General features: G+C 36.6%; 1 protein-coding gene across 3 annotated transcripts in view; it reads right to left on the reverse strand.

Moving 5' to 3' along the window:
* The window catches only part of PDS5B (PDS5 cohesin associated factor B), a 119,810-nt gene that overhangs the window by 90,970 nt on the left and 2,985 nt on the right, over positions 1–25,855 (reverse strand). For all 3 annotated transcript variants that reach the window (XM_080614425.1, XM_080614426.1, XM_080614424.1), the window contains exons 2-3: positions 7,035–7,160; positions 3,440–3,643 (exon numbers count right to left, since the gene is read on the reverse strand). In XM_080614425.1, the coding sequence (XP_080470551.1) occupies positions 3,440–3,643; positions 7,035–7,142 (312 nt within the window). In that variant the 5' untranslated portion in view covers positions 7,143–7,160. The remainder of the gene's footprint in view (positions 1–3,439; positions 3,644–7,034; positions 7,161–25,855) is intronic.

The raw sequence follows: 25,855 nt of genomic DNA on the forward strand, positions 1-25,855 counted from the left end.
TGGACAGAAGATGAGAATGAGGTTCCTTTTTTTACTTTTTTTTAAACACTACAACTACAGAAGTAATCCTTAATAATTAAGCTGAGCATTCAATATGGGTCTAGGTTAAAAAAAAAAAAAAAAAAGAAAAAAAAAAGATTACACACAACATGATCTCTTAGCAAAAAAGCACAGCAAGCAAACTGTTCATAGATACAGATAAACTGGTGTTTGAATTTGGATCAAGACTGTGCCTTTGAAGTTTAAATAAGGATGATCAGAAGAATCACTGTTTAGTTCACATTTCAGTTACAGAGTACACCAACTAAACCAAAAGACACAGTTCAAAGGATGCATCTATTAGACTCCAACCACTAGAGAGCATTCAGTCCACAGGAAAAAAGTCAGTCTGGAGAATCCCACCCCCCCTAAAACACCGTGCCTCAACCATTACCAGGCCACCAGCCCTTCCAAAAACGAGTTCCATCATCTGGAAAACTGGCACACCAGAACGTGCTATGAATTCAACAAGACATACAAACTGAGTGAAGGATAAGATTCAAATACAGAAGAAAGGGAGCATCTAAGAGACTATTCCATGCCAAATATAACACCTACTTCATCTTAAAATTCATGCCCTAGGTATAATTATTGTTAAACTTTACTTGTACAGATGAGTACTAATCAGTTCATTTAACAAAGTATCTTTACCTTTTATCCTGCAGCTCAATATACAACACCTTTTACTGAACACAATTCAAAGACCCTAGAGACCAAACTAATTTTCCTTTTATAAAGTACTCATCACTATATTGTATATCAATACATATATTAAGGAATAGCCTACATGTACAATGTCTAGCAACTCAATGCTTCACAAATAATAATGCATCATTTAAAAAAGTAATAATTTACTCATAATTTTTTTTATTTTCCTATTCCTCTTTTAAAGGAAGTAAGACAGACTGAACTCACTAATTTTTAGTATCTAGTGTAATACAACCCAAAGTTTTTCCCCTTTTTTGAAAGGAATATACTATTTGAACGTGCATTTATAAATGCAAAACATGGGATAAAGTAAACTTAGAGTGCAGCTAAGAAATTGCAACACTTTAACAAAGTGGACAATATGATTTCACATCAGACTCCATAAAGCAAGTCCACATTAGAACCCAGACTCTAAAAACAAAAGTGCTTATACTTCAACTTTATGAATAACCCTGAATGGAGTTTGTGTACTGTTGTCTTTATACAAATTAACCACATAATGGTTTCAGTAAGCATCAGAGCTATGGCTTTCACTCAGATAGTTAAAGTTCTGCTACTATATACACCCTTATACACCTCCATTTCAGCTGAGTCAGGCAGACAGTCCATTTGTCCAAGTCGTTTTCTTCGATACATACCCATGAGTGGAGTATCTTCCCCTCCCCATCCCCCCAAAAATTAGATTTGGGCTCTAGGCTTTCCCTAGACTGAGAAAGACTTGAATGTTTCCATATCCCAGAAGAGCAATCCTGCTCCAATTCTGCTTTTAGCCTACTTGTGGCATTTTCCATCCCTGTTATCAAAGGTCTTACAACACTCAGCAGGGAATGTAAGATTTATACTGAGGATACTCCTAAGAGGGATATCTGAAAATCTGATCCCTTCTCTCAGCATCTCACTCACACAATGCGCAAGTTACAAAGAGATACAGAGTCTGAAGCAAGGGCAAAAACCTAAGTTTTCTTCTCTCAAGAAATTATCTTTTCTAGCACTTAATTTGCCATCTTTAACTTTGGTGCTAAACATACTAGAAGAGACTTCATAGCTGCAGTATTGATAAAATATTAAATACTGGGTTAAAATAGTGCCAAGACATAACCCAAGAGGAAGTATTCTTCCTCTTACCTCTTTGTCATAAAGTGAAGGGAACTCTTAGACATTTGTATCAGAGCTTGTCCTGCAACCACAAAAGCTGTATTCAGAGGAAACAGGTTTGCAAAAACCTACCTCGGTAGCCCCAGGCAAAGGTCTCGATTGCTTGTCCTTTCTTTATTTCTCAAAATAGGTTAAGAAATTCCAGTCAAGAAACTGAATTCTGAAATCTGTACAGATTACAGAACTGAATGTTGAAAGTGAAAGTTCCTAGTCTGTTCAGAGCTCTGGCCAAGTAGTAGTATGCTTACACTGCAAGTTTGAGATCAGTAGTGTAAACCTTCCAATATGATATACTGCACAATTTGAAACTTAGTAGCATTTGATAGATGAAATTCAGTATGGAGGAATATTATAATGTTAGCCCAACACAGAAAGAGAGGAAAAACACATCAACAAACTCTAAGCCTAACAAGCAAAGGAAAATATACACTCAAAACTGAAGTAGAAATTAGGATGCCTCAAAACCAGATTTAGAATATAGCACAGCAGAGAAAGTTAATGTTTGTCTCCAGCTGAAGATGGTGTAATCAATAGGTAAGATAACCGTGTAATCAGAGGTGCAACAATTCAAAATAAAACATCTAACAAATCCCTGGGTATCTCTCCAGTATGTCTGGTACTAATGCACTTACTACAGTTGAAACCATACTGTTTGCCCTACATATGACACCCTTCTGGTGCAATCACAAGATCAGAAATTGATTGATTTCTTCTTGAGTGATAACAGATATGCCTTCCACCACAACCATCTTTTTATCCTACTGTGGAAAAAACAAAAACCAAAACAAAACAGAGTAGTACATATTTTTTAGTGTTATTTTTTTTGTCTGCAAGATTTTTTCTAAGATTTGGTTCATCACTTTAGAGTCAGACTGTGTAAGAGAAGTGTTTCAATTTTGAGAGTTTGAAAGAAAGTTAAGATTTCTATTTTAAAAAGTAAAAAGAAAACAAAACCACCTAATTTTATTTTTTTTCTGGAATAAATGGGGCAGATCTGTAGTGCCTTTTCAAACCTGGCATTTCTCTATCAATCATCTCCATCTAGTGGGATCAGTGATGTTTGTAATTGCAGAATTTTCCAATTCACATGAGAAATCATCATCCTCTGTACAAAAATACGTTTTTCTTGTTTCAACAGAGCCTTTAAGAATACAGTAATCATCTTTTCACAGTTTAATTGTAAACAGCAGAGGCATATTTCCAATTGAAGGAATCAGCTATCTTGCAAGATATTATGATAAAATATATAGGTGTATCAATACTTCTGAAGTAATAAACTGCTATCTGCAAATCCCCATGGCAGTTCAATAAAATATTTCTTTTCAGTATAAATCCGAAACTCTACAAGTTATTGAAAGAGGTACTATATATCACTTTATCCAATGAACATCTGATCTGACCAAACACCCCTATCTCAGAATGAAGTTAAAACTTTGAACTGTTCAGTTCAAACTGTTGATTATAACTTATAAAGAGTTATAATCAATCATACCAATCATTCAAATCTGGAGTGAAAAGAGCGATTAATTCAATTTACCTTTAGTTTATCTGGTGAAGTGTATGGAGCTTCAGGAGCATAAATTCTGAATATATCAGCAAGACAACATGCTACCAACAAACGTACATCCTTATCAGGATGCTTGAGGAAAAAATCTGAAGCAAGATGTAAAGCAAGATTTAGGTAGAGGTCCTTTTCTTCTTCAGAGTCCTGGTCCATATCCATGAAAGTTTTCACAACCATCTAAAAGGGACAGACAGACATCAGTATATAACATTAAATACTCTGTGTAACAGGGTCCTCACTGAAAGTTCCTTTTCTGGTTTTGTGCAACTTCTAATCAGAAACATTATTAGCAATGCAGTAGTACTTACCTGAGCAACCAGTGTCTTATTTTTCAAGATAAAGGACCTAGTCAGGTCCTCTATCAATTGTCTCAACACACAGTCTCAGAGTTACTGAAAAAGCCTACCTATAGTACTTCACATACCTTTCTGAGAAACCATATAATCAAAATCCAAGAACATACAACAGCATTCACTGTTGTAGCAATTCCCTGAAAAACTCTGAACACAGCAAAACTAAGGGAGAAATAAGTATTTTGAATAGAACTATTCAGGGTTACAATTTATTTTTCTTCTATTCTCTTTCAATTTCAGGTTTTTCTCTTCTAATGCTGAGAACAAGTTTCCTCCCCAGAAGCAGAGCATGCACTTTCAGCAGAACTATATATCATTCCAAGGCAGCTCAGCAGCATGCATGTTCTAAAATGCCTATGAGTATTTATTAGGATCCAGTAGAATAAAGTTATGGAAGAAAAAGAAAAGAAAAGTCTGGGACACCAAGTACTTAACACCCTAAACAGAACAAAAGCAAGAAAAGCCACAATTAGCAACTGCTATTCAATCATAATTTTTCTATTCAAAAAACTGTTTGGAGGAGAAAAACCAATTGACAAAATAAACTATGTCTTTCTCCAATTTCTTATTTGGATCACAAAGGCAGAATTACTTTCAGGAGTTCAACTCTTGTTAAAATTAACAAAATAAAGACAATTACAAAATCCTGAGAATTAAAGTCAAAACTCACATCTATTTCACATTGCAGGGACAGACATTTTTCAAGGATAATGATGTCAGTGAAGTTCCTCAAAAACAAAATAAAACAAACCAAAACCCATCCTACAAACTCTTTCATTTTCCTATAGTTTATTTAAAAAATAATCCCCCCCTCCCCCCCCCCATTCACTATGATCAGTGAGGTAGCAACAAATCCTACTTTAAAAAAGAAAGAACTTCTGCACAATTAGGATCACAGCAGCTGTAAGACTTTCAAGCATACAAAAATCTTTTACTGAAAGACATAAAAGGCGAGTAGCTTGCACACACATAGAATATCCACTATGAGGAAAAAAAAAAGTTTTCTCCAGTCAGACACAAGATGAACCATTTGAAGTGCACAGGTGCCCTTACACACTTAAAGTGATTTAGCAACCAAAATTGTTTTCACTTTTATGGAAAGGAGCTAGATTTATGTAACTAGAAAGGAAATGAAAAAACATTCAGGCATCACAAGAGTTCATGCAACAAATATGGTTTTTGTCTACTCTAGAAATGAACTTCCATACTGGTCAGGACAAGTAGTATCAGTCATCTTGCATCCAGAGCAATCTGTCACAGTGTTGAAGGAAAAACAAAGAAATCCAAGCTAGTTTTCCTAGCATTCCTTCATAGCTTCCCACAAAACAACAGGTTAGAGGATTCCTGAGCCTGAAATCACAGCTAGGCCACCATGATTAATACTCCTGGAGCTTCATCTTCCAGATGTGGCCTGTATTTCTTAACCCATTCAATTTTTCCTACCTTTTTCTACAGTAATAAGCTTCAGAATTTAGTCATACAACTTATGAAAGAGTATATTATCAGACTGCTGGTGTAGAATGAATGTATTTCATTAATTATGCCTTTCTTCTTGCATATAAGAGAAACTTTGGGATAATGTTTTTTTCACACTATCATTTTCAAGTGTTTTATTACCTTCTTTCTGACTTCAGTGCTAGTTCATAACTCCAACCATTTAGTTTCTCTCTCTTTTCCACATCTATTACAACTTGGAGACACCATGGATCAGAAATGTACAATATTTGAGGGAAATTATACTAACACAGAAATCTATTATGCATATTTTCCATTTTATTCTAGAGATTTCTCTATATAATTTGTATTTACATAAATAGATTGTCATAACAAACAGCAGACTCTCTGCTTCTATAAATCAAAATAAACTCTACAGAAAAGTGCTTCTCCCCTAATAATTAGCTGAATTTGGCAGTCAGGGAAATGAAGAGGCTAATAGTTTACTTATTTATCAACTACCGTTCTTTAACATCTGAAACTGTATTTATACTCTAGATCTATACACTTGTGGTGTAGCCTAGATCATCCAATCCTTTATAAAAGAAATACCTTCTCTCTGCCTGTGTACCAATGAATGAACAGCCAGAATAAACCACTGACAAGAAATACAGGACATCCCACAAAGAACACTTCGCCTGCCAAGACAGATCAAAATGACAGAGCAGAAGGGACTAGACATTCAAGGCCAAAAATGAAACAAAACCATAGGAAAAAAAAGTATCAGTAAGAACTGTGTACATATTAATAAACTAGAAAAAAAAAAAAAGTTACACAAGCGCTAACAAGTAATTTCTTCTGTTACGAGTCATCCATACGGTTGGTTATAAATGTCATCTTCTACTCAACATCATAGACTTTAGTCAGTATACTGCAGTCTATCAGCCTAACTCCCAAAGCACAGACAGGTTGCTGAGGGGAAGGGGAGAAAGACTCCCGTGTGTTTTGGGGTTTTATGTCTTTTTGTTCATTTACCAGTAGTTCTAACTAACTTAAACCCACTTCTTAAGAAAGCAAACGCCAAATTAAGCTCTTCCAGCTGTAAGAATACTTAAGGTTCCTCTCCCACATCTGCTCCCTCCTGTTTCACAGGGCAAGCCCAAGCTGCAGGCATTCCTTCTGCACAATACTAACGGGCCTGTCTTTTTGTGAGAGTACATGTATAGATAAAGAACTGTGGTAACATAATTATCCCCCAAATCTCTCCACCTTCCCATAGAGTTTAGCCAAATAAAGTGATCAAGAAATTGAGGAGACAGAAATACATACCATAATCAAAGACAACCTTCATTATGATACAGGCTAAAATAACAAGAATAAAGAGTTTTGTAATCAACCCAAAAAGCACAAAAATATAAATTCTGAGGTATCCATATTATTTCCAAAATCATGACTGGCTTTTCATGTTTTCCAGTATCTTCTTCTCTAAAAGTACCAACTTACTGTAGGAGTTAAAATAAAATTTAGGAAGTATTTGAAACTAATATAGTTTATTTCCATTTGTGATTTTTTAACTCATTTAAACATTTTTAAACAAGTCACTTCAAGAAAGTGGTAGTAGGCACAACAGGCAACAATTTTTTCCTACTGAGTACAGAAAAGGTAAAGCCCGAAGGAAAAAAATAAGTAAATAAACCTTGTAGACATAAAAATGGAGTAATAGGATCACTGATGCTATACACAGGAAACTTGAATCTGCAAACAGTTACTTGCATACTAACCTTTAGCCTTCGTACCATCTCTTCTTTAGATATTTTATCAGAGATTTCTTTGACTCCAGGAGGATATGTGATTTTTCCATCGTTGGCTCTCGTCTTTGAATGAGCCATGATTTCACAATTTTAAAACTGTGGAAAGAAATTAAGAAGTCAATGTTGTTTACTGGTTTACCTTATCTGCCTCATTTTCACAAACAAAATCCAATTAGAAATAGACCAAAAAAAACCATACAAAGAAAAAAATAGACAAGAGATTTCAACTGTTTTCAGTAATATATATTCTGGTAGACAGCAATGGTTTTGGTATTCAGGTAGATTGCCTTATACTACAATAAAACTTGAAAAGCACACAGCAGAAAAAAGCTGAAACTCCTCATTCCTGAATGTATTTGATCTTCACGCTTAAAGAAGCAACCAAGAATCTTCTTATCTTATTGTATGAACTGTTTCTATCACTTGATAATAATAAATCCTAGCCAAGCTTGGATTTTTAGATTGAGAACAGACATCTGAAGTGGACTTTGTGTTTTCCAAACAAATAGAGCACAATTTTCCCCAAAGCCCAAACAGCAATGCTGGAGAAGGGTTACACATAAGTAATTTTAATTTGCCAATACTGACAGACAAGCAGCAGACAGAATACAGCAGTGACAGGAACAGAGCAGACCAAATGGAAGTCTTTCCTCTATGCCACAAAGACAAGTTTTTAAGCAAGACTGCAGATAAGCAAAGGTATATTCTTCCTAAATTCCAAGTATAAAAACAACTCTACTTCATTTCTCAGTCCCTTTAAACTGATGGAAATGCAGACTGCCACCTTAATCCATGCTAAGTTATGGAAAGTTCCACTGCTGCAGAAAAGGAAGCTGAACTGAAAGCTTTACTTGCATAAAAGCAATCAATACAAAAGACACTGAAAAACTAGATGGCATGTGCTGGCATAAATTATGATTTTAGGAAAAGACTCTACCAGGACAGCTACAAGTCAAAAATGTACCAAAGGGAAATAAAATTTCTTTGCCATTGCCTTCATATTTTTATTTTAAAGTTTGAGTAACTTCCTCGCAGTCATCACTTTCCTGGACCATGAATTCCAAGTCAGTTATTTTCTGACCTCCAATACAAGGAGTATCTATGTACACTTTGAACTTCTCAGAACTGTAACATAAGAAATAAAAATCAACCAGAATCCACAAGAGATGGGTCAGAAGCGTGTTACATAACAGGACAGTGTAACCTGCCATTCTGGCCCAAGCCATGTTATACAACGTACTTCAGTAGCTACACAAAGTCAACTCAGTTTCTGCCATCCCCTCTGTACCTACATGACAGCTGAACCAAGCGGTACGCACATGAGGTAAAGACCATGAGAAAACTGTGATGGAACAACTCACTGAAGTAACTACTTCTAATACTCCCAGTAAAATACGCTGCCACCTTTATTCCCACTGCATTTCTTAACACATTCTCATGACGTTAAGTCTAGGACTCCTCAAAGACAAACATAAGATTTAATCAAGTTCACTCTTGTTGCTGTTTGACACAGATAATTCCAATCCAACTCTCAGATGTTTGATGTCATAGCTAAATTAATTTTAACAGCTCATGACAGCAGAAGGGAGTCTTGCATCCCTTAATCCGATAATATATAAAAGCATCAAATACTTTGCTGGACCAACCAAACTTGCCAACTCAGAAAAACAAGCCTAATTCTTTTTGAAAAGCATGTGACAAGCATCAACACTAACTCAAGGGAAAGAACAGGAACTAAGGGAACTGGGGAAACAAAACTTCCTTTTCCAGTGGTGGGTAGCTGTCAGATCAGATCAACCACAGTGCAAACTTGATTAGCAGATGATGATGCAGTCCTATTTGGAGCACATTTTGAAATAATTCAAAGACTGAACCTCCTATTATGGTCAAGTTGAACTGTCCAGCTGATACGTCCAACTGACATGCAACCAAGCTTTTAAGCTTGTGTGACATACAAGGTCTGGGTTTGAAATTGAACATCTGTATTGTATTTACATAAGAAGGTTTTATTAGCATCCCTTGGTTAGGGCCCACGTTACAGCAGCGGGAAAAGTACAAGGACAGAGTGGAAAGATGAAGGGTTACAAACTGTCCGCAACCACTCTTCCTTATCTCCCCTGCACTGCATGATGTGAAAACGTGAGTGTAAAAGAGTCAGAAAAGGAGCAATGTTGAGCATGGAAAGAAGGGGGGTTGGGGAGAAAGTGTTTTTAGTGTTGTCTTTGTTTCTCTCCATCCTGCTCTACTTTTAATTGGCAATAACTTTCCCCAAATCAAGTCTGCTTTGCCAGTGACTGCTACTGGTAAGCTATCTCCCTGTATTTATCTTGACCCATAAACTTTTTCGTCTTATTTCCTTCCCATTTTATTGAGCAGGGGGAGTGAGAGAGCAGATGCGTGGGTGCCCAGCCGCCAGCTAAAGTTATAGAACAGGGCACATAACTTATCCCTCTCAGAAGTATAGAAATCACTATATAGAAACTAATTTTCTATAGAATTAACACATCTAATCTTATAGGACCAAAAATAAATTTTTAAAGGTTCAATTAAAAAGGCTACTACTTGACCACAACAGGCAAAGAATCATAAATAGTTTAAACTTTTTATGCACTATAAATTTGCAGATCACTCCTGAAAACTTCTTAGGATGGCTTTAAACTGAAAGAGAGTAGATTTAGATTAGATACTAGGAAGAAGTTCTTCACAATGAGGGTCATGAAGGACTGCAACAGGCTGCACAGAGAAGTTGTGGATGCCCCATCCCTGGAAGTGCTCAAAGCCAGGTTGGATGGAGCTTTGAACAACCTGGTCTAGTGAAAGGGGGGTTGGAACTAGGTGATCTTTAAGGTCCCAAACCACTATTCTATGAAATACTACATACCAAATCCAGAGAAGGGCAATTCTTTATAAGTTTCTTTGAGATTCAACAAGAAAATCAGCTGATGGGTTGGTTCGGGGTTTTTTTTGGGGGGTGTTTTTTCTGTTTTGTTTGTTGTTTTTCTTTTTAAACTGAAACTTCAGTTCTTCACAACATTTTCAGAAATCCAGTATTATTTCATATGCACAATTGGAAGACAAAGAAACAGGAAATGCTCACATGGATACCTTTCTTCAGCAAGAAAACACTCCGGATACTAAGATGCTTTGCACCAGCCTGAATGTAAGCCTGTTACCTAATCAGTAATATGTGCACTGTTTCTGCTCTTATATGAGGACAAAAATTGAGATAATTCAACAAATACATAACAAATACAAACATATTCATAAGAAACAAATGCTAATCCTAACACATAGGAATAAAAATCATGATTCAATCAGCTTTTAGTTGTATTAAGCAGGACAAGCTAAGTCTTTGAAAACTACAAAGAAAATAAACATATCTTAGAATCATAGAATTATAGAATAGTTAGGGTTGGAAAGGACCTTAAGATCATCAAGTTCCAACCCCCCTGCCATGGGCAGGGACACCTCACACTAAACCATGTCACCCAAGGCTCTGTTCAACCTGGCCTTGAACACCACCAGGGATGGAGCATTCACAACTTCCATGGGCAACCCATTCTGGTGCCTCACCACCCCAACAGTAAAGAATTTCTTCCTTATATCCAGTCTAAACTTCCCCTGTTTAACTTCTAATCCGCTACCCCTTGTCCTATCACTACAGTCCCTAATGAGGAGTCCCTCCCCAGCATCCTTGTAGGCCCCCTTCAGATACTGGAAGGCTCCTATGAGGTCTCCAAGCAGCCTTCTCTTCTCCAGGCTGAACAGCCCCAACTTTCTCAGCCTATCTCCATACGGGAGGTGCTCCAGTCCCCTGATCATCCTCGTGGCCCTCCTCTGGACTTGTTCCAACAGTTCCATGTCCTTTTTATGTTGAGGACACCAGAACTGCACACAATACTCCTAGTGAGGTCTCACGAGAGCAGAGTAGAGGGGCACGATCACCTCCTTCGACCTGCTGGTCACGCTCCTCTTGATGCAGCCCAGGCTTTCTGGGCTGCGAGCGCACACTGAAGCCGGCTCATGTTCATTTTCTCATCAACCAACACCCCCAAGTCCTTCTCAGCAGCAGGGCTGTTCCGAATCTCTTCTCTGCCCAACCTGTAGCTGTGCCTGGGACTGCTCCCACCCAGGTGTAGGACCTTGCACTGGGCATGGTTAAACTTCATAAGGTTGGCATCAGCCCACCTCACAAGCGTGTCAAGGTCCCTCTGGATGCCATTCCTCCCTTCCAGTGTATCAACCAAACCACACAGGTTGGTGTCATCGGCAAACTTGCTGAGGGCGCACTCAATCCCACTGTCCCTGTCCCTGACAAAGATGTTGAACCAGACCAGTCCCAACACCGATCCCTGAGGGACACCACTCGTTACTGGTCTCCAGCTGGAGATCGAGCCATTAATCACAACTCTTTGCATGCGGCCATCCAGCCAGTTCTTTATCCACCAAGTGGGCCATCTATCAAATTGATGTCTCTCCAATTTAGAGACAAGGATATCATGTGGAATACCTTAAGCTAATTTAGCATTTAAAATATTTTTTCCACTCCGTGTGCAGAAGCAGATGACAGAGTAGGACTTAAGATATCCAGGCACTGCTGCTTTCATCACAGAAGCACCAGAAGCGCTGTTGCGACTTTAATCATAGAATCACAGAACAGTTATGTGAAAGGCTTGAAATCAGGAACCAGGAGCAAGTCTGCAGGAAAAATGTATGCCTAAAAAAGCTTGACAAATTAAAAACTAAATTATATGGCGGGGGGGGGGGGGTGGGAGGGAAAGGGGAGAAGAGGATCCAAGAAAGCAGTACAAGAAAAGAAATGGAGGGAAAATAAAAAAAATAAGAAGACAAAATATACACACTTCATACAACGCTAACAGGAAAATTAAAGCATGGAAAAAGCAACAAAAATGAAAGTTGCACTTATTGGACATTAAAATAGGATAGATTGAATTCATCTACCTCCTGTGACAAAAGTTAAATAGACAGATAATATTTCATGAGAAATTATGATTATCAGCCAGCCACGAGGAACAATTCATTATTCTAAACAGAGTTAATTATTAACAAGTATAATTGCCAAAATTTGGTCAAACTCAAAATGAGTAGTTTTGTACATAATTAGCAGGACCCAGCAGCTATTCAATCCCAGTTAAGTCTACTGGCTGTAAGACTGAATATTAAAAGATTCAATATTAGGATGGTTTCTGTATAGTACAAAATTGTGAGTAATTTAATTACACACACTCTACTTGCTCAACAGTATAAAATACAGATTACAAACATGCAAATAAACCATGGATTGAGATCTTGCATATTAAGTACCTATGCAGTATATTTAATGGTCAAGAAATATCATTAGAAGATGTTAAGTCAATGATCTGAAAGAGGCCTTAAAATACAATTAAATGGAGTGTGGTCTGTTTGGATGACTGTTCACATTGCCTATGGTGACTTAATTAACTGTGCTAATCATTAAACAAACTATGCCTTAACATACATGAAGTCGTGTCAACAGTACTTTTTCAAAGACCCTACATGTGTTAAAAGCAAGCTTTAGCAAATCAATTCCTGTATTCCTTGCAAATCTGTCTCCTACCTTACTATTTAAAATCCAGACTCCAAACACGAGGACACAGAACTTTCACTGAACTATACATCATTATTTATGTAGCTGTATCTAGAGATCACTATTTTTTAATTAGGTATACAAAATTTAAGACCTATAAATTTGACCTATGCAAATATTTGTACTTTTAAATCTATGTTTGCAAGACATTTTACAATGAGCTGCTGGGAAGCACACTTTCTTCATATTCACAAGGCTATTGGAAGCCTAAATGAATTTAACAAATTGCTGGCACAGAACAAAGTTATAATGTGTAGAGACTTAAACATACATGCATATGTAGAAACTTAAACATACAGTTCGTATCACTCCAACAACACGGAAGTGTAGCCAAGAAAAAGGATTTGCAAATATTCATCAACCTGTTCTCCACAATAAAGCAGGACGACCAGTGGCCTCTCACTGTCACAAGCTATTCTATTCAGAATACAAAGATGGTTTAGAAGAACCAAGAACATTTTCCCTAAATTGTCTCAAGGGAGTATTGCAAAGAACTCAAATCTTTTTCATTTTGTAAGCCACAATACAGAGTTCACTCCAAGGCTCTGTTATTCTGTCAACATGCTGTTTGTCATGTCTCTTTCTTATTTATATCCATTTTTTTTTATTTTTGCATCCTCAGTAGGAAACATCCTTGTACAAATACATATTAAACCATTACAAATACTCCGAGAGCACTAATCTTGCTTCAACAATATAGCGTGTATGAAGAAACTAGTTAAGCTGTAATTTCCACAAAAGATGCCAGAAGGTATTCTGAAGAGATTACTTAGTGATTTACAGAAGTGAAAGAGGCAGGCATCTTTCTACTTCTGCAGGATTATTAATAAATCACAAATAATTTAATGATTTAAGCCATTTACAGAAAAATCTTGCATCCTGGTAAATTCCTGTTGTGTATAGCTGATTGATAACAATTGATCAGAGAAGTTACTTTGGATTTAAAGACTTTCATTATATAAATGTCACTAAATTAAATCTATTTCTATAATATATCTACTGCTAAGGAGTTATAACTTGGCTATTAAAAAAAAAAAAAAAAAAAAAAAAAAACCAACAAAAAAACTCCAAGCTGAAACTTGGCAGTTAATTTTCTGCTGTTGAGTAAAATAGAAAACTTCAGTGTGATGGACCAAGTGTGTTCATGAAATCAAAGTAATTTTTCATACAGATTCAGATAAAATGTCTAGACGAAGGCTTTCCATTCTCTTTTAGGAATGTTTTATTATGCTATTCTGTTTACTTAACTACCATTAAGCATTATTCATAGTATCAAGAAAATGTTAGCTTCTTATTTCTGTAAGGCAGCACTATACATAGTTAAGGACTGATACAGGAAGAATTTACAGAAATTGCTAATTAAAGGTCTCCTGGAATTAAAAAAAAAACATATTATAAGGGAAAAGTAACACTTTCAGCCTGGCAAGTTACATGAAAACTACTGAGGTTTGCTACAGAAGTCTCATTAATGGAAATCCTGTGACAGTCAATATGTAAGTAATAATGCCTGTTTAAACTAGGAAATGCTATTTTTTTCAACCTTTCATTAGAAAATACAGCAAAGCACATTAAGTTTGTTTATTAATATATTCAGCAAACACTGTGGAAAATGAAAAGATGTGCAGGTCATAATTGTGCAAGAGGAGATATTTTCATTACGTACGCAGGATATGAAGGATTCAGGAAAAGAACACAGAAGAAGAAAGAACAAAACATTAAGACAAGCTACTATACAAAAGTCAGCATATGTCTGATAAAAATCCTAAAGCAGCTTACATGGAGTATAGTACTCTTAGTACTCCTCCTTGCAACCAGTTAGGAAGTGATCCCAAACAAGTGCCCATTTCTGCTGATAAGATTTTTTTCAAACTTCACTATAGAAAACCTCCCAAAGATTACCCAAGTGGGCAGTATTCAGTACCAACTTATCTCAGCATACAGCTCTCACCAGTGGTTTTCCAGACACTTGCAGCTTCCATAAGATACAACTGACCCAACTTGTAAATTTCATCATTTTTGAGATGTGGTTAAAAGCAAAAATAACAATAAAACTGCCTCTTTTTTTTTTTTTTTTTTTTTTTGCCATTTATAAAACAGCATTTCCATTGAAATAAAACCAGATTAAAAAAGAAAAGATGTGAAACTACATATCAGAATTCACTACTAAACCAATCAACAACCTAAGAAAACCAAAACTGCTCTGTTATTATGGGATCTCAGCTTTCAGACTTTTGCCCAAGACAAAGTAAAATGGACTGTAGACATTACAATTATAATTTCCTATTTCTGTGCATGGCTGCAGGAAAAGAAATGACAAGATAAAAATTGGAAGACTATAGCAGAAGATTCTGACAGAGAAAGAAAAAGGCAAAACCACAACTAACCAAAGAACTACTGGTTAAGACTTTTTAAAGTGTAATTGTTTTATAAAGTGGAAAAGAGTGTAGGCTGACAAAATATGATGGTAGTTGAACAGACATCTGCAATATATTTGTCAGTTAGCCAAATACTAGGGAAAACATCCCACTTCATTGCTTGCTAGGTGGTCATATTATGCAAGCATGCTACATAAAAGCTTAAAAAAGGGAAGCACATAAACACTGAGGTCTGGCCATAGTCTGCTTAACACTGAATGCAAAGGATGTGAAATAACAGAATTTGAAATATTGCAAAAAAAAGTACAGTAAGTCTTTCAAAGTAGCTTGCACTTAAGTTCGGTTGGACAGGAGCATGGCAGTTTTCATCTAATTCACTTACTAAACATTTCCAGTCCTGTACCAAGTAATTTATTTTGCTCTAGAAAAATACAATTCCTTAAAGAAATGGAAAAAGAATGCATGGAAGGAGCTGCAGATAGGCAGGATGTCATTATACTCACAAAATCAGAACTGAAGCATTGTATGTACTGCTTGGATGTGGAGGATTTTGTGAAAAGGTAACACCTTTCCAGTCAGGAGGAGAAGCAGGGAGAAAGGCAGGTGTAGAGAACACACATAAGTTTCATTAAGTCTGAGAAAAAGCCATTAAATTTTTTATAATGACCTCACATATTGAAGGTCAATATCAAACACGATGAAATTCAGCTACATTAGAGAAGCTGCAAATACATCTTGGTAAGTTTTCTTGTTAGACTTCATTTAAAAACAAACAAACAAAAGCTTTGAAAAACTTCAGATACTTCTATATCCTATGTAAAGGACCTACAGTTGAGTGTTATTAATTCAGTCACATCCAAGGATAAAACCAAGTAAACTTAATGTATCACAAATTGGATAGAGCTGTCTAAAAAGATGCTAGTTTCCCTGTTCTCTAGAACACAAAATATTAAGTTAGGAAAAGAGTACTCTCTAGTGTAAAAGTGTAATAGCATAGGTTTTGCCCCAAAGAAAATTTTACCAAAGCTTCTGAAAAGCCTCATGGTATACATACTCTCAACACCCTTTGATTTTAATAGTAAAGCCTACAAAAACTGTCTTTATTATGTCTATGCCTTGACAGCCCGTACTTCAGAATGATTTCAATAGGATTTGGGAAAGAATGCGGTCACCAAAAAAAATAAAATCAAGAGTCTACAATAACGGCATGGTCTAAGCAAGACTAAAATTAAAGGGCACATATTGACCTAACTCAGGAAATTAGACCTCTCCCATCCTTCTTGCTAATGTTGTGACTGCAATAAAACAAAAAAGTTAACTCAGTTGCTCACACAGAAGACTCAAACTAACCAGTACTAAACTGAAATGCAGGTATTTTGTGTGAAGGCACACTACTTCGAAATAATACTGAAAAGACTTGAGAATAAAGCATGGTAATTATTAAAAATTACACTCATGGAGAATTATGCAAAACTATAAAGCTCACAAATGCCCATTTACCAATGATGGACTTAATGAAGATTCATTTCATGCATTACTTCACCTTGACATATTCACCTGTCTTCTTTAGAGGATGCCTTTGAGATGCTCTGCCTTTCTGGTGCTGATGGGAAATGTGACATACTGCAAGGGATACACTTGCAATTTGTCTATATCTCCAGAAAAACAAAGAGTGTAACTCAGTGAAGTATCAGTTGAGATCGTAAGCATAAATGTTCTGGACATCCTTCAGCATTTCACAGACCAAAACCAACGAACCAACAGGACATGGACCAGTGGTAGGATAATTCTGCTTCCAGTCCACCACATGAAACTGTCACACACCAATGTTATCCATGCAGGTGGCTTTCAGAAGGGTAAGATATGTTCACAACATTCTATCTGTACATTTGAGCTATACGATACTGAGGAGGAGAAGTGAAATTTGTCCCCATGGACCTCCTCATTAACTATTATTGCACCTGGGAATACTGCTCTCACTGGTAAATTTGGAATAAAAAACCCTTCTTCTATCAAGAAAGCCACATGCACATACTTGGAAGACCAAAACTACTCCCTAAGTCATACCCAGTCAGGATCCTCCAGCCTACACACACATGACAAACTTCAAGTTTCACAAACAACATTGCATAAGTTCGTAACCCTACAGGTTCCGATTTTGCCAATATTCAAAGACAATGAATGTTTATATTACATTGACACAAGCAGTGCACAAATAAAGTCTCTGTTTTGAAAGGCACAAATTGAAAGCAGAAATGATTTGGAGTTGTATACAATTCCAGCATGGTGATCACAGGCAACGTCCATGCCAAAGGAACAAAACTGAGCTTTAAGCTGTTTGTCCCTTCGACTGGCATGCAAGGAAAGTTTCGATAGTACTAAGTGAATTCAAATGACCCCTTAGGAAAAGTCGTAAGTAGCAATCAAAGCCCTCAAGACAGGAAAGTTGTACCAAAAAGACAGAATTGAAGCCAAACGGCCACTGTAAACAAATTTAAAAAGAGAAAAAAATTGCACTTCAATAGCTAAAACCAAGAGAGAAGGGTTTGGGAGTGTCAGAAGGGAAGGAAGTACTGCTACATAATAATGATTAGGCATCAAAAAAATACTGCAATACACTAAAAAGTCAGCTGAATATCCATTTTCAAAGAAATGGCAGGTAAATGTAATTCCTGCAGCAACTGCTAACAGGTACATTCAATCAGAAGTTACAGTGCCTATATTTATGAGCTTCCCATTTTCAAATCAAAGCAACTGCACAAATACTATCTCAGAATTCAGGAACCAGTATGGTATGCAAAGCTTTTTAAAGGTATCTAAAAACTAAAGCATAATACATTTCAATTTGAAAAATTTAAATCAATTTTAAAAATTAAAGTGCAGTACAAGAAAATAAAGGCACTGCTGACACTAATTATGCAGAGCAAAAAAGTAATACTGCCACTACAGCTGCACTATGAGTTTAGAAAGAGTTTAGAAGAGTCTAAGAGTTTAGAAAAAAACCTGTGTGCTAAAGTAAAAATTTTAAATACTGGCATAAATGTAACTTCAAAGGTTATCATACTACCCTGGGACGATTTATGTTTGATCAGACTGTGATAAAACAATCTGCAGTTTTCTTGCACCAAAAAGCATTTATTATGTAAGCAATTAATTGGAAATCTTGGATGGATGCAGAGAGAGATCAGATTGTCATCCAGTAAAACACTGAAATAAAAGATTAGATAAATGTTTCTGTATAAAGACTGCATTTGAACGCCCAAACAAGAATATATGCTGCAAGTCTGAAAGAAAATCAACTGTTAAGAAGAATGAAAAACAGGGGGCTGAAGGCAGGTCCCATGCCTGGGTCCAGGCATAGAAAAATCACCACACTGGGGCTATGTAACATTAATTCTAGACAAGGTACTTCAAAAAAAAAAAAAAAAAACAACACACACCATCAAATGACACCTCACAAAGCCAAAAATCTCAATATCTAACACAGATTTTAAAGTACTGGCAAGAACTTCCTTAGAATACTAAGTACAGCTACCAGCACCTATCATCAACATAATTTAAATTGGAAAAAGCACTCCTGAAGTCTACTACATCAAAAGGACACATCTACAGAGGTGACAAGAGCCAGTCAGAAGGGTAAGTGAAGAGAGGCAGAAATCACTATAAACACCAGAAATACTGGAAGATCCTACCCAAAGAAAACAAGCCACCATAAGACATAAGCTCATAGATAAACAGAATCATATAATGGTTTGTGTTGGAAGAAACCTTTAAAATCATCTAGTTCCAACCTCCCTGCTCAGAAAAAGCAAACGTGACATTTAGAGGAAGACTTCTGGTTTTTAAAATAAAGTTTTTTTAACAAGTTTCTGAAGCAAAATATCCAAATAGAATATGGCACAACTCAGTCAGTATACAAGAGATCAGTACCTTGTTGTTGTAGGCTACATGAATAGTTATGTGAAAAAGCAGACCTTTAACTCTACAAAATACTTTTTATCAGAATCACTAGAAAACAACAGATCTTTTTAACAGTACCAGTCTAAGAAGAACTAACAACAGCCTAGGTATAAATTTTAACAATATCACTCACCTACAGCCTTAATTTGGGCATAGTCCTCTTTTAGCAGGAAAGCTACTTTAAGATTTAGTAGAGCAAAAATTGTTTCCTTCCTCCAGCAGTTCAAAAGGAATGGGAAGAAGGAGGCAGAAATCATTATTTTCCATTACAATAACTATTTTCAAAAAGCATAACAAAGTTCTTAGAAGTCCAGATATTTTGCATTACTAATTTTAGAAGGCTAACATCTGTAGTATTTATCCATGCACAAGAAGAAAACATGCAAGACTAGCATGGAAGCCATGGGGAAAATAAGGAGAACATGACAAACTAGAAGACAACTACAATGGATAGGCATTAGGTACAAACCAAGTTTAATCACTATATTGTCCCTTGGGAGAAAACAACACTCATTATTTCAGTATACACCTCTGCAAAAAATGCCTTATCGAGCCTTAATGCGAAAGCTCATTGAGTTTTGGTTTAGTTTGATTTGGTGAGGAAGGGGAGAGGTTTCTTGTAAGAATTAAAACAAAAGAACTCCAAACATGAAGAATATGAGCATGCTACCACAGAAGCAAATGAGTATTTTGTAAAACTTCACAGATGGACAACCAATACAAAGTTGCTTTAGAAAGAAGGCAGAATTTGTACACATAAGTGAACTGCCCTTCTATTTGTAACTTCATGTATAATGTTAAAAATCACAAAATTAAATGTCTTGCACCCTACTGCAAATGATCCAATACAGAATTACTAAAGATCAAAACATAACACATTTAGGTCTTACAATTGAATCCATCCCCCTAAAGAAAGCATGGGTATTGCCCTGCAAAGTCAGCTGTTGTGGTAAGCAACACTGCATCCACTCCTAATAAATATGATCTATAAACAAACATTCCTCTTATGACTGCATACAGAAATCTTAGTACCAAAACCACATTCTGTTGGGTGTTTTACAAATAGAAGTTGGCTACCCAGATGGCTTGTATTGGGGTAGCTTTTTTCCCCCATCTAACTAGAACGTTTTTATTCGCTTTTCTCAGAACTCTAAGTGACAGAAAACCATAGACTGTGAAAATGATTGTGTCCCTGGAGACAAAGGAAGAACTCATAATTGTGATTACAAAGCACAGATTAAATAAAAACTTACTACAAGGTGACCTAGGTGCATTTGTGGTAGGTTTTTAAGACCACAGGACTAGAAGAAACTTCAAGCGACAGAGCATAGTCATCTGCTAACATACATACTGAAGCTGAAGACTCTTTTCATGTTTCAGTCTACAAAGTCTTACCTTTGACAAGTATCTCTACACACAACCAACATGGAAGCTCTCTTTGCCAATAAACTATTCACTCCTGTAACAACTTCTAATACAGTTACTCATCCCTTATAATTATCTTAGCCTTGCGGGGTTGTGTTTTCACAGAATGGCTGAGGAGAACCTCTGGACATCACTTGGTCTAACCCACTTGCTCGCAAAGGGCTGCCTAAAGCTGGTCGCTGAGGACTCCATCTAGATGGCTTTTGAGCATCTCCAGGATGGAAACTCTGCAACTTCCCAGGGCAACTTGTATCAGTGCTTGGTCATCATCACATTGAAAATGTGTTGCCTGATGTTCAGAGGGAACCTCCTTTTTTAGTTTGTGCCTATGGCCTCTGGTCCTGTCACTGAGCACCACTGAAGAGAGACAGACTCCATCTTCTTTGTGCCCTCCTTTCAGAAACTTGCTTATGTTGAGACATTTTAATCCTGGCTTGGTTACAAACAGGAGTGTTCATACTATTACATCTAAACCAACTTTCCGGATAAGAAATTTTCAAACTCTGTGGTTTGTTTTCACTTTGGAAATTAATGCTTTATATGTAGTTATCCTTCAGTTGCAGCTTATCACTTATATTAGGACACACAGAGATGAAATGAAGCTGCAGAGAAAGTTCAGACTAGATATTAGGAAAAGGATCTTCACTGAGAGGGTGCTCACTCACTGGAACAGGCTCCCCAGAGAGCCAGGGATCCCCAGGGATCATAGCACCAAGTTGTCAGAATTCAAAGAACAAGAATGACATCTTAGCCATATGGTTTAGTTTTAGGTAGTCCTGTGAGAAGCAGGGAGTTGGACTCTATGATCCTTATGGGTCCCCCCCAACTTGGGATATTCTATGACATACTCGTTGTACAGTGGCAGACAAACTGTGTGCATTGGTATATAGGTTACACTTTTGCTAAAGGCTCAGATCTGTGCTGATACGTATTAAGGACATACACCTCATTTACGACATACGCCGCATTCCTTACAATAACCCAATACTACCCCATCCCCCAAGGAGGACAAAAATCTACCCAGGAGAAAAATCTAAAGCACATCAGCATTAACAAAAAAAAAAAAAAAAAAAAAACCAGATCAAAACAACAACAAAAAACCCTACACATTCCCCACAGGATTATGTTCCATAAATAGAAACAGTTAGGACATAAGTAACACCTATAGAAGATAACAGTAAAAACACTCAGTAGAAGCTAATCTTTCCTCATTGATAACAGGACAGATTTTGCAACTGAAAGGTTCAAGCATTAAAGCATTAACAGACACAGCTGCTTGTACTTGTACACTCTAAGTATACCATCAAGACACAACAGTTCAGAGAGCTTCCACATATTACTTAATCTGCATATGATCAGCTCTTGTAACTTACAGGTTGCCCTCTCTTGATTCCCGTGAAGTTAGGAGGTTAGCATAGCCAAACCTGACCAATGAACACCTCTGGTAAATCCTGCTGACAACTGAATCCACCATTAATCCACCTGTCTGCTCAGAGCCAGATGTTGCCGCTTCTTTAGCAGAAAAAGCTGGAATTGTCCACACCTCAGCTAGATTCTCAGCTCAAGAGAAGTCTGTCTTAATTAAGTCTTTAAGACAAAAAGCTCAACTTAGCACAGAAACAGCTGAGGTATGGACACACTTCTAACTCCACTGCAGAGACTAACAAGTTGTATCAGACAAATGAAGTAGAAAGTTTAGGGGTTATGGGAAAGCCAGTCAACCAAAAAGCAAAGTTGAAGGTGTGAACAAACCACAAACTCCACACACAACAGTTAGGAACCTCAAGGAAGTAGAATTTACTCGGACAATGACGGATTGGAATCAGAAGCCTGAAAAGGTATGAGGATTAACTAGACAGTGAAGTCACTCTCTAGAGAAAGAGACAGAGAACGACCAGAACAGCAAGATCAGCTGCCGGTGGCAGTAGGGTCATGAACATCCTGCAGAACTCATTCCTTCCCAGGCTTGCAGTGCAACATGCAACCATCATGTTACACAGATCTTCTACCAGTAACAAGCATTTACAATAATTCACTGAAAAGCTCTTGTATCTCGTCGCACTTACTGCTGGTTAAAAGAGAAAAACTTACAGCTACTAATAGCATTTCATTAATTTAATTAGTAGTAGCTACACAGAGCTAAAGGTTATAACCTAATGACCCACAGGAGCACATCCATACAGTCAATTTGTGTACTAAGTTTGCTTAAAAACAAAGAGCAAAAGTATAGAAATAGTTGCAAAATCAGTTAGTATAAGTTAGGAAGCATCAGAATTAAGATTCCTTATACAATACTAAAGAGAATATGCACAAAGGAGATTATTTGCCTGATCCCTCACTACCTTTTTCCATGCCACAGGACTTCCTCATTCAAAGCAAAGAAGCTACTCAACTTTTCTCCTTGTAATTTAACGTGTCTCCCTTATTACACCCTATTTAAACCATGCTCAAGAGACTTAATTTTCTACTGGGCTTCTCTACAGGACTCACCATTGTAATATGCTAGTGTGCCATAAAAATCAACTTGTTTCACACAGTCACAAAAGTTTTCATAAAACCAGCTATTTTTCTCATATTACAGATGAGTAACCTGAATTACAGAATGAAATTTAAGAACTACCCACTAATTTTGTCTGCACAGTTGAGGAAATTTAGGGCACAACTTTAAAAGTACACCATGTTATCCAGTGCTGTATCCAAAACTAAAACTTCTACTGACCCATGCAGAAATAGTCATGGTCTACAGTCTGTCTCCCAGGACATAAATGCACTACTAAAAAGTTCTTGTGGAAAGTTTGATTGAAACAGACTTATCTAGGATCACAAAAAACTGACAGAAAAGAACTGCAGTATTCCAAAGTGATGTTCAATCATTCAAATCACTAGATATGTTTCCCCTTCCCACAGTTCCCTGTCAATTCATTTCGCATTTCCCAGCTTTTGGAAAATATGTCAGCCAACTTTGATACACAGCTCTAATTCCTAAATACAGCCAGTTGAAAATAATTATATATAAATCATAACTAAAGACTATCATAACATGTATTTATGAGGACAGAAATTAACTAAAGCAGTTTCCTATTTTTAAGAAGAAATTACATTTTGAATATTGTTTATGACATTTTTGTATATTATAGAGAAGATTAAGGGGGCAATGACCCATTAAGAAATAAAAAGCTACTCTAAACATGCTCATATATAACACTGTACAAACAACCTAATGGAGAGATTACCACCAGAAACATTTGTTACTTGGGAAGCCTTTCAAAATACTTCAAGTTCTCAAAGTACATATATAACACTCTTTAAAAATTAGCACAGAGTATTTCTTTCCAAAAACTACACATGCATGAAAATCTCTGTTCTTAATTCCTTCAGTTACAGAAATGCTTCCAAGAACTACAGACTGCATAATCTAAGCTGGGCAAATGGAAGATAAATGCTCCCTCAAAAATCTTCAAAAGAGTTTATCACTGGGCTTATCCGTTCTTTCTTCCATTTCCAAAAACCAGGAAAGCAAAACGTTACAGCCTTATTCTAAGTAGTTCATACTTTCAAGAAGGAAAAAACCCAATGCAAACATTATTATATACCATGAATTGTGGTTGCAGTTTGTCTCCTTTAACTTTTGAAAAGCATTGGGTGTGATGTGGAATGCCCACAGACACTGTGCCACATAAAAGCTTTCACAAACTAATGGCACAAAAAGCTATAGCTTCTGCCATATATTTTATTTCCATGTACAGGAAATCGTAATGAAGTACACACAATGCTTCATACTGACAGTATCACACCTAACAGTGAACTGCTCACCACCTCTGTACACTTCCCTGAAGAAAACACCTTCAAATTTTAAGTAGGTAGATGCAAAGGCAGGAAGGAAATCTCAAAAAACTCGAAAAGGTTTCCATGAAGTAACTTCTGCTCGTTACTTATAAATGACAACAACCCATCTCAATTATTTTTTGTTACGAACAGAAACCCAACACATGCACAAAGATTTCCTGGAAATCTGATTGTCTTCATTGAAACTCTACATCCAGGTAAAGAAGCAGCACTAACAGAAGTGAACAGTCAGACTCAAGTTGGGGGGAAAGATTACATACAAAAAGTTTTGATGTACTTTTTTAAGACTTCCTTGTGAGCAGTATGTTCACACTCAGGGTGGGTAACTAGATGTTTTAATTTCATTTTTTTTAAAAAAAAACAGGGATTTTTTCCCCCCATCCTCTCCTTTCTAAGACTTTCAGAATTCTGATTCTTGATCTTGAACTACAATGTGGATACACTGGGGATGTCTCAGAGAGAACCAGAGGCTGCTTTGATAGAAGTCGTGGACAACTAATGGCTCTATGTGCACAAAAGGTGGAAAGCCTCACTCAGCAGTTATTTTCTAAGTGATTAACAATTAAGTTTTAGCTCAATCTAGTCCTGTTTAGAAGAGCTAGGAAATGTAGTTTAGGTGAATATACAACAGAAGCAATTAAGACAATAACATTTTGACTGCTAACTTCATGTCTTTTTTGACCATTAAAATGAATGCAAGTGAAGCATCTCATGTCAGCAGCAGAAGCATCCACCAGGGTTTCTAATTAAGTCAGAGAAAAAGTACACACAGTTAGTATTGTCTGAAATCAACCTTTAAAGAACAGGGTCTAAATTAGAAAACCCCAGATGGGGTCCTGATCCCTGGTTACAGTACTACCATATAAATGGTGACAGACACAAGATGATTAGTACAAACACGCCCATCTGTTCCCAATGAGGTACGGCGCTTCTCTCAATTATTATTTCTTGAAGCACATTAATACCAAAGTTGTCATGAGCTGAAATAACAGAGCTAAGATCAGGCAGTATAACCCAAGCAGAATAATGCAGAATGTTTTCTGAATGCGTAGGATGGAATGTGAAAGAGTAAACCCCACAGATGGGGACAAAGTACTGGAAGTCTTAATCCTCAGAACCTACTCCAAGAACCTCCTCACACTTTAGGAAAGTTGAAAGGCAGTACACACAGCGACAAACAGTAATAACCTCTAAAAAGAGTGGAGGCGTTAACATTTTGATTCTTAGAAACAAAGTTAAAATATTAGTTGTATTTCATGGAATTGTTTCAAGTTACATGTGTTACAGTAAATATTCATATTAACAGCATTTTTATTGTGGAATCCAAAGTGTTCCAAAGACTTTTTGAAATAAACCACTAACTTACTGAAATAATAGTTTATTTTCAGCCATACACTGCACTTCTCATGTAATTAAACATCTGAATTAAGCAGGTGGGGGAAAAAAAAAAAAAAAGATTTAAGTTTTCTACAAGGCTATACTCAACTGAGGAGGCCACCAATGGAAGAGCAGTATGTATGTCATATGCACAGTCTTAACTTTGAGGCGTTCAACCT

This window comes from Psittacula echo (genome assembly GCF_963264785.1).
Source record: "Psittacula echo genome assembly, chromosome: 3".
Lineage (NCBI taxonomy): Eukaryota > Metazoa > Chordata > Aves > Psittaciformes > Psittacidae > Psittacula > Psittacula echo.